Source organism: Cotesia typhae, unplaced genomic scaffold (assembly GCF_013202065.1).
Source record: "Cotesia typhae breed Kobodo isofemale line unplaced genomic scaffold, CoteBio_Ctyphae scaffold_91, whole genome shotgun sequence".
Classification (NCBI taxonomy): Eukaryota; Metazoa; Arthropoda; class Insecta; order Hymenoptera; family Braconidae; genus Cotesia; species Cotesia typhae.
The window spans coordinates 2982963-2993282 of NW_027423781.1; the positions used below are offsets into that span (position 1 = coordinate 2982963).

The window sequence follows — 10320 nt, forward strand, 5'->3', positions numbered from 1 at the left end:
GCTAATTCGATGAAATTTGGAATTTGTGAAAGTCAAAACAATACTCTAATTAACTTTCAAGTTTAGATTTAAAAATACAATTCTATAAAATTCCCAGCGAGGCGGGCGGGTAACAGCTAGTAAACTATAAGAATGATTAATTAATTTGTTTTTTTGACAAACTTCTACTCAAGTTATTGTATAAGTGCAAAATCGTTGATCACAAATCTGTTACGTCTTCACCTTCATTCGCAGATGTCACTATCGCTCATCTCAAATATTACAAACTAGACTAAAACATATAATTAGATATAGATAATAGATTATAATTATAGAACTATAAGTAGGGACCATAACGATAAGTAAAGAATAACTAGTAGATACTAGAACACTTAAGAATTATCTAACAATGATTCAACACGCAGTAGAACAAATAAGTTATTTTTAAGTTACCATTGACATTCCAACAAGGAACGCTTAACGATAACACAAATATATAATAAAATGTAAAGGGAAACTAGAATACAGTACGCGGCAACATCAGAAAGTTTCACGAAAAGAATGTCCTAAGTCAACAACAAACAATTACGTGGACTAGACTCTGGAGTGGCATCAGTCGATGAGCCAGCTCACCCTGATGACGCAGGAAGCGTGAACTCCAAAGTCTAGAACATTCTATATTTTCGAGAATCTGATAAGCAACCCTACTCCTACAAGGGCGCGTCCCTTGGGGAGTCTATAAAAGCGAGTTGCATCGGGAACTCGAGGCCTTTTTCATAATATCATTAAGTTACTAAGTACTGCTCTAGAAACCGATAAACATTACACTGTACGACGGTTTCCCTCCTGATAATTAAATTGTATCGCATTACTAATTAAATAAATCGGAGACTATTAATTTCAAATTAAATCAGTTTATTTCGGAGGAAACTCGAGTCCACCTACTGACGACACTGGAGGTCGTCTCATCCTAATTCTCCAGACCCCTTTATATTATTTAGGGCCGGTTCTTCTCAAACCGCGCGGTTACGAGGACGTAACAAATCTTTCAATTTTCCACCAATGTTATGTTTAAATACCTTACTCAAGATTCTTGTCCAAATCCAATGCAACTAAAAATTAATCAACTCAGGATTGTAACCAAATGTTAAAGATCAAATCTTCTTAAAGAATTCCATTATGAATTAACAACCCGCATAACAAATTCAATTGTAAATAAATAATTCTCTTCACACTCAATGATAATCATTGTAACAAACTTTTCCCCGTCTATAGTAATCACTTTTCTTAAATAAGCAAACGAAAATGAAGGCAGTCTTAGACTTTAACGGATACTTCGACTTACAGAAGAAATTTCACATAAAAGAATACTCGCTATTTTCTCTAGACCATCATGGAAATGTCGTAAACATCATCCATGAAATTTTCAGTTCTTCTACACAAGATTTTAATAAGTTAGATCTTATAACTCAACAAAATTACGTCAGATATTACCAAAAGTACGGATTAGAATGGACAAGTCGAACATATACGACCGGAAGGATCCAACCTGAAGTACCTTACTTTCTTTTCAACTCCGGTTTGACTTTCGTGGCTAATCAGATAAAGGAAAATGTGCTACGTGAATACTTGAAAGAACTGTCCGTAGAAAACATATTGCTTTACGACTTCATATGTCTACAAGACATCGGTCATCATCCAGAAGCAAGTCATAGACAAAGAGATTTATGTTCTTATCATATGAATCCCAATTACAATTATTGCGCGAGAGACAACGTGCTGGACATGGTCAGATTCATCACAACCAACCATCTGTTCAACAACCATGTTTTGAAGAGAATTCATGTTGCGATAGATTTCAACAATTGGAAGGCTGACAGCAGTGGAATAAAAGAATTGTCGATCATTAACATTAGTCACAACGGAGCCTTGGCTGAAAATAAGCTAGAAGTTTTGATAGGGTCGACCAAAACTGATGAAAATCCAGTTGTCTATCGTAAATATTATCGTAAGCACGGAATAAAATGGCGATTTGGTAACAGAGATTTTAAGTCTTTTAGGGCTAATTTAAACATAACTCTTCATCAAGCTCTCTTTGTTTACGTCAAAAATGACACCCAGAAGGAAATATTGTGCCAAGTGAATAGAAAGGCTAGGAACAAAATCATCTGCTTGGATAAATTTGGTTACATCCCAGGAAATAGCGAATTGGCGAAAACCAAATGCAGCTGGCATTACAACCAAAACATTAATAATTGTGCTGCAGACAATGCGAGGTTGATGGCTAATTGGTTGGTCCAAAATAAATTGTACAAGAAACCGAGGCGCGATTGGATGATGCAATTGTCTGTTCAGGGTGAAAGTGAATCGTTTTTAGCTTCAGCGCAACTTGCTAATAGGGCGAAATACTATCAATCAATCGATCAACAGCTCAAATTACCTATTGATATTCCACCCAATTCGTTAACTGAAGGTAATAAGCGTAGACTTAATAACAATTTAAAAAGATTTTATGAATCGTTTGGGTCTGAAGGTGCTTTGCCAAAACGTCAACGGGTAGAGAGCTCATCAGAGGATAGTCAAACGGATGATGAAGATATCGATCCAGATTTCGGGGAATATTTGGATAAAAATGACCTACGGACTCTTAAATTTGACCCTGAGATATTCAATCGTGCTACTGATGAATTAATTGCAGGAAGAGAAGAAATGGATAATGGCAGTGAAGAATTATCGTTGGAGAGATTATTAAATGACGGCAGAAGTAGTTCAAATGCTATGCATAATTTCGATGCAGATTTATTTGATGAATCTTTTGGAGAGATGTTATGAAACGCACTGTGATTTGTGATAAGCTGATGTCATTGATGACTATTAGAAAGATTATTTTTTTTTTTTAAGATGAAAGGCTTGATAGAGTTGAAAAATTTAGGCTGTGTTAATAATTATCAAGCGTAAACTTTGTCTGTAAATTGTTATTCTTAGATTTGAAGTAATATTCCTAATCGTATCCCTATCAAAAAATCCACATGAGTTTATACGGGAATCCACATAGGAAAATATGGATTCGTATAGGAACCCATAGGCATCCACTTAGGAAGTATGAATTTATACAGGAATCCACATAGAAACCTGTAGATACCTGTAGAGACCTTGAAAGTACGTGACTTAGGCCAGTGAGTAGCGTAAAAGACTGTCAACCATACGGTACCGGGTTCAAGTCCATCAGAGACAAGCAGTTTTTTTATTAGATAAAATTAAAAAATTTATTTTTTAGAATTAATTTTAATAAATAATTAATTAATAGCAATTTAATAATAATAATAATAATAATAATATTTATTTCCATAAAATTAAATATACAAAGTACATACAAATTAAATATACAACGTACATTTATCCTATAGAGGTAACATAAGTTTCCTGTACATAGGTTGGGAAGAAAAAAAAAAAAAAAAGAAAAAAATAGGTATATTTGATATAATCATATATTCCTATGGATTTAATCCTTAATATCTATATTGTTAATATTCATTGCGAAAACGAAAATACTTTTAGAGTGCAGTCAAATTAGTTTATATATGAGACGTGTTACTAAATGTAGACTTAGCCAAATCTAAGCATAAAAAAAAAAAAAAAATCAGCTTATAGATATAAATGAGTAAGTGTGTGTTCTTATTAGAGAATGAGCAGATTAGCATGGCTAGTAATTAACCATTGTTTTAATTTGTGTTTCACTGTGTTTCACTGCTGTGTTTCACTGAATTGATTCATAATTATTTTTAATTTTTTAAATAAATTTTTTTTCGCCTGATTAATTTGGGAATCTATATAGGATCTTACCTAAGATTCCTATAGAGGAAATCATATGGGAATCTATCCGAAAACGCTATGTGGAAATCCAAGCTAGTTTTCCATACGGATTTTTTTGATAGAAATCTGAAATCAATGTACTGATTCCGATTATTCGAGGTCAACGTCATTGAAATCAATGTCCACCGATGCTTCACTAGGACTGTTAACAAAATAGGTATCCACGAATACTTCATCATTAGTCTTATCGATCCAATCATCGATGAATTCTTGAATTTTTCCAATCTCGGATTCTGAGCTGCTGGTATCACTGAAGGTACGAGTTTTTATCAACTCTCTTACGTTTTGATCATTTTCTTGGTAAACATTAACTCGGACGTCAGCACCACGGAACAAGTCACTTGATAGATCTAAATTGATGTCATAGTCTTCTAAATTATCTACTAAATTATTGTACAGTGACCCTGGATCCAGTGATGCTACGTCATGATCATCAAAGCTCAGCTCCAAGTCAATATCAATGGGATCAGAGTAGTCATCCTTTAACAACTTAGTTCCTTCAATTACAGTTGAGTCGAGCTCGTGATTGATCATCGGTACATCAGGATCGTCAATGTCAAGTTCATACACCAAATCATCAAGATCAAATTGGTCAATATCATCACTCTCTTCCAGAAAGTGCTTCTTTGTGACAAAGGAAGCTACTGGAATATTTTTGGGATCATTCAGTGAACTGCCAGCTCGATTGACCGTTAAAGGCAGTCTTTCAAAATTTTGCCGCAACCAATCATTCATCAACTGGACATTACGTTCAGCACAATAATTGCTCCGAGGATTGTCGTGGTAGTTACACTGATCACCCCGTAATTCATCAAGTGCATCGTAACCTAGATCATCAAGACAAATTATTTTGTTGGTGGAATTTGAGTTTACTTGAAATAAAATTATTCTGTGGGACTCGTCCTTGACGTAAATGAACAAAGCGCGATCTAACATTTCATCCAAATGCAATCTTAATATTTCCGATTGAATGTTCCCTTGTTCCCATTTGATCCCGTATTTATCGTAAAAGTCTTTATAATTTTTTGACGGCTTGGATGATTTAGGAGGCTTGGTCACCATCGTTTTTGAGCCTGTCTCACTACCACTGTGATCGAGGTGCATAAGTGATAGCTCCTTCACCCCTTCAAAATTGTTTTCATATGCATTGAAATCGACGATAAGATGGACCCACATCAATCGACTTGTGTCGTACAATTTATTATTCTTTACAAATTTAACCATCTGTGAGACACCATCTTTCGCACAAATTTTTGATCGTCCCTTATGTTTGCGACAAATCCTCGTATTTTTAAGTTTTATTTTTAAACCTAAGTTTTTCAAGGAAACTATCGATACCTTTCTCGTCAATTGAGTCTTCATGAAGTAGTCCTTCAAATAGTGCTTGAAGATCTTTTTTTTCTTTTGGTCAGATACAAAAATAGTGTAACACCCGTGCAAAAAGTTTCCCAGAGTGGATTTTATGTACTCTTGAGATTCCGTTCCAGTTCGCCATGTTATCCCGTGGGTTTGATAATATTTGTGGTAACTTCGCCTTGTTTTCAAATCTATGTTCATCTGATCCAGTATATCTGGTTTCGCGATTCCAAATTTTTTGAGTTTCTCCAACCCATTCCGATCTAGTAATACCAGCACATATTCTTTGATCACAAAGTTATTATGTGAGTCAATGTAACTATTGAAGTCTACGACAGCTTTCATAATTTGTGATTAGATGTAATAAAACTAAATTTCTTTATTCTACAGGTATCTCTTCTTCAATAACAATATTTTAAACCTGATGAGGAGTAATCAATTAATTTGCTCTTAAAATTTTTGGGGAAATAATATATCTTCTATGTAATTGCCGAAATAGTTTGATTAATTACCATTAGTTAATAGTAAATGATTTATGAATACAAATCATAGAGGTAATAACAACTGCAGTTGGAATAGATAGATTTTATAAAATCTATCTAATAATAGAAACGCGAATGAGTAGAATAAAAAATTCTAAATTTCTAAAAAAAAAAGGCCATTTGGTACCAGCTAAGATAGAAGGTAGATTTCATGTAATCCATGATATTAATAACAATGTTATAAATAATTATTATTCCTCAAGTAGGGGAGAAGGGGGTCAATTGAACCATTCGAATTAAAAAATCGAAAAAATGCTTCATGCTCTTAGAATTAGATTCTAATATGCTAAACTCGGATATGATCAAAATTTGAAATCATTGTGATTAATAAATTTTGAAAAATTGAGATTTTTTTATTTTTAGGCACGTAAACTTTTTTTTCGGCTGGCGACAAATTGTTTAATAATATTTCAATTTTTGAATTAATTGATAAAGTTTGCATTGTAGTCGTTGTATATACTTATACTTTATAATCCTCAACTTTGTTTATAGTGATATAATAGTTTATTTATTTATTATTTACTATTAATTGTTATAAAATTATATGGGGTTAATTGAACCAGCAGTCCCGGGGACGATTGAACCATACGGAGAAGCATGGGACATGCGCGCGCATCTTGACTCTACGTGAAAAAACTCAGGGAAATAACCTAACAATTTGATGAACTGAATTTATAATGAAAATTATTTTTAAATTGATTTTTAATTTATTTAATATAATATCTGTGCATTAAAACGTTGCAACAGTAATATTAGCAAGTAACAATTAATATATTATTTATTAAAAGTTCGGGTTTGAGTTTTAAATATTATTGGTTCAATTGACCCTAAGCAGTGGTTCAATTGCCCCCAAGCGGGGGTCAATTGAACCATTCGACACGTTTGGATAAATTAATAATTTTTTAAAAGTCACATTGTTTATTGACTAATTTATGTATTGATAATGATAGCAGACATAATAAACTACCATTCCAAGAAAAAAAAAAATTATTATTTAGTTTTAATTCAAATAATAAAAAATTGCTAAATTTTTTTTGGTTCAATTGACTCCTTATCCCCTATATAAGAAAAGTGGAAAGCTAAGAAAACGTTTTTCTAGTGTCTTAATTACAATAGACAATGCATACAATGTTAAATTACTGGTAAATAACTGAAACCGTTTCTGCTATGACTAATCAGATGAGACATGATGATTCTCTTAACGATTTGAATGGCAAATTAACCAAAGATCCAATACTCTACATTGAAATAAGCAACATAAATCTTAATAACTATAGCAGTTACTTTACTTGCAGAAGATATCAAATCGAATGATTATTAGAAATGAAGCTAGTGATAGATTTTAACGGGTATTACAATTCCGAAAATGCATTTGTCATCAGAGAATATTCTCTGCACGGTATTGGCCCTACTGGTAAAACTATGCTCAAAAGTTCCGAAGTAATCCTTCCGGGAACAAAAAAACCCAAAAAATCTGGACTCCATAACTACTCAAAATTTTGCAGCGTATTTCGTTAATCACGGAATATTATGGAATACTGGTACAAAATCTTTCATAGCTGCTTTATCTTTAATCGACTATATTATCTCAAGCTCTAGTACCATTTTTGTAGCCAATGATGACCAAGAAAATGTACTCCGTCGCTATATGAATTATTATGCCACTACAACTTCTAATTACATGTATGTTTGCTTAGAGAAAATCGGTTATACGAAAAATTAAAAAAATTCTGCTGCTTGTTCTTATCATGCCAGCCCGTCGTATGATTGTGCAGCTGCTATAGTCGTTGATATGGTTGAATTCGTTAGACGGAACCAGATTTACAGCGAATTCAAACTCAAGTTCGTCCATACTGTTGTTGACTTCAACAATTACTTGCCTAATTATCTTGGGATAAAAGAGCTATCGATAATCCCACCGGACCCCAACGGAAGTCCAGGAAAACAGATGTTAATGGTGGCAAAACCACGCAGCGAAAGTCGGACAAATCAGATTGCGTATCAAAATTATTATCGCAAACATGGAATTAATATGAATAAGGGTGATAAATTATTCGGCGATCTTAAAGCAACTTTGACGCGAGTGTTGGATAGAGCTATGTTCATTTACGTCAAAGATCATAATCAAATGAGAATATTGTGTGAAATTAATCAAAGCTGGACGAGCAAACTCACCGATTTAAGCCAGCTTGGGTACGACGCAATCAGCGAGGAATCAATGACTACTCTGTGCCAGAGACATGACAAGCCTAAGACGTACAACTGCGCGGAAGACAACGCTGAACTAATGGTCAAGTGGTTATTGAAGACCAAAATGTACAATGTTCCGGTTCGCAGATTTCACTTTGAAAATCGAAGTTTTGCGAAGCAGCTTGCTGCACTTGCTAAGTTGGCTTCTTACAATGCAACAGAACAGCAAAGTAGTAAGTTGGCGGACACTCAATTAGCACCTCCGTCCACTGCACTGACCAATAAACGGAAAGCGGAAACATCAAGTTTGGGTAAACGCTTTAGAACAGATGATTCAAATATTGGTAGCTTGAAGAATCTAGATCTGTATTATCAAGCTCATAGTTCGCGTCAATTTTCAATGAATCCAAATTACCAAGCTCATAGTTTGCAACAATTTATAAAACATGAATCAACTACGGATAGTGATAGTGATTGATGACAAATATTTGATTTAATGACCATAGTGAGTATTAAAAAATTTTTTCACGAAAGCTCTAAGGTGGAACACCACTAAAAAATAGTGTTCTATGTAACTTCTATCAGACTTTTGACCTCGAAGAGCTTAAAAGCACAGATAAGCTATCTCTTTGAGCTCAAAATAACACATAAATGGTATTTTTGAGCTCAAAGAGTTCAAAAACATCATAAGTGCAATTTTAAGCGCCTAGGTATGAAATTAGCGGGAAGTTGTAGAGATGGCCTTCAAGGTCAACCGTTTTCGTAACTTTTTCCGAAAGAATCAATATTCTGTGATCTTTTATGAACCATTAATGGTTAATGATTCATCGACTGTAAGTAGCAGATTGGTCGATCAACGAATTGCATAATAAACTTAGATACAAATGAAACATCGTCACTAAGATCTATATTAATGGTAACAACTTATAGTTAACTTTCTGTAGAATATACAATAGATTTACGCAATTAAATCATTCAGTGAGTAGTTATGATGTTTGTGATTAATTTCAACGGTTATGTCGATTCTGACAAAAATTTGAACATAAAAGAATTTTCTCTACACGAAATTGATCGCTCGGGTAAAGTGAACTGGTCTTATAACAAATTTTTAGAGTAATATCCAAAAAATTGCGAGCATATAACCACAGAAACTAAAATGATAGACTTTAGATACTTAAAACTACATAAGATTCAATGGGCTGTTGATTCTAATTATGAACCTTACGATAAATTTAAAAGACATCTAGAACATTGTATAGAATATTCATCGACTATTTTTGTAGCCAATAAAAACAAAGCACATTTGCTGCGTCCTCATTTGAAAGATGGATTAAATAAATCTAAATCGTATTACGATTTTATTTCTTTGAGTGAGTTAGGTTATACAGAGAGTAATGAAACAACAATGGTTTGTCAGTATCACATTGGGTTACTTCCCGCGAATCTTTGTGCAAATTTAAATGCTCGGCGCATGATTGATTTTATAGAAGAGAAGAATCTTTACAGTGGATATACATTAAAAGCAATTCACATTGTATTAGACTTCAATTATTACGAACCGAATTATTTGCGAATAAAAGAAGCAGCTATGGTTCATCTCAATTATTATGGAAAGCCTAGGAAATATAAACACTACGTAACAAAACCATCTCCAATTAAAGGATATAGCAGCGATAAAATAAGACTTTATGAAGAAAAGCATGGTATTCCTTGGTCAAAGGGTAACAAAATAATTGGAGAGGTAAAAAAAGATTTGGTTAAGACTCTCAATGACGGTATATTTATTTATGTCAAAAATTACCCACAAAAATTGATTTTAAAACAAATGAAGAAGCAGTTTAGTTTTAGAGGTAAGATAATTTGCCTAGAACATTTTGGTTACGATGCGAAAAGCAACGAAAAGAACTTTACTAGATGTTTGTATCATCAAGATCCAAAAATTTACAATTGCGCGTATGATAATCTCCTTAAATCCTATTAATGACCGCTTGGTTACGTGAGAAAAAACTTTATTACTTATCCAATCGTATTGCCTTTCTTCAGCATGGTCACAGTGAAAATCAATCTACTGCATACACACACACAGCAGTATCAAAAAGTGATGAATCTAATAAGAAGATTCGTCAGGGATTGGAACATACTCAAACATCTGCAAAGCCTGACAGAAGTACTAAAACCCAGTTCAATGATCATCATCGAAATAAAGTGACCGATGATTCAAGAATTCAGTCCAGCACTTACGCGAATGCGCTTATGGCGTCAAAAAAGAATCTTCATGACACTACTGCTCCGTTGGTTGTAAATCCAGTAATTTCAAGTGCTTCGAAGATTCAAAAGTCGCGAGAAAAACGCGTGATGCCTTCAACAAGTTATTCTGATG

At 33.6% G+C, this 10320-nt stretch overlaps 1 protein-coding gene across 1 annotated transcript; it reads left to right on the top strand.

The window, feature by feature from the left end:
- Nucleotides 1-1267: 1267 nt before the first annotated feature.
- On the top strand, nt 1268-2873 carry LOC141537420 (uncharacterized). The gene has a single exon (XM_074258412.1). The coding sequence runs from the start codon at nt 1285-1287 to the stop codon at nt 2809-2811; it is 1527 nt and encodes a 508-aa protein (XP_074114513.1). The 5' UTR covers nt 1268-1284; the 3' UTR covers nt 2812-2873.
- The last annotated feature ends 7447 nt before the right edge of the window (nt 2874-10320 follow it).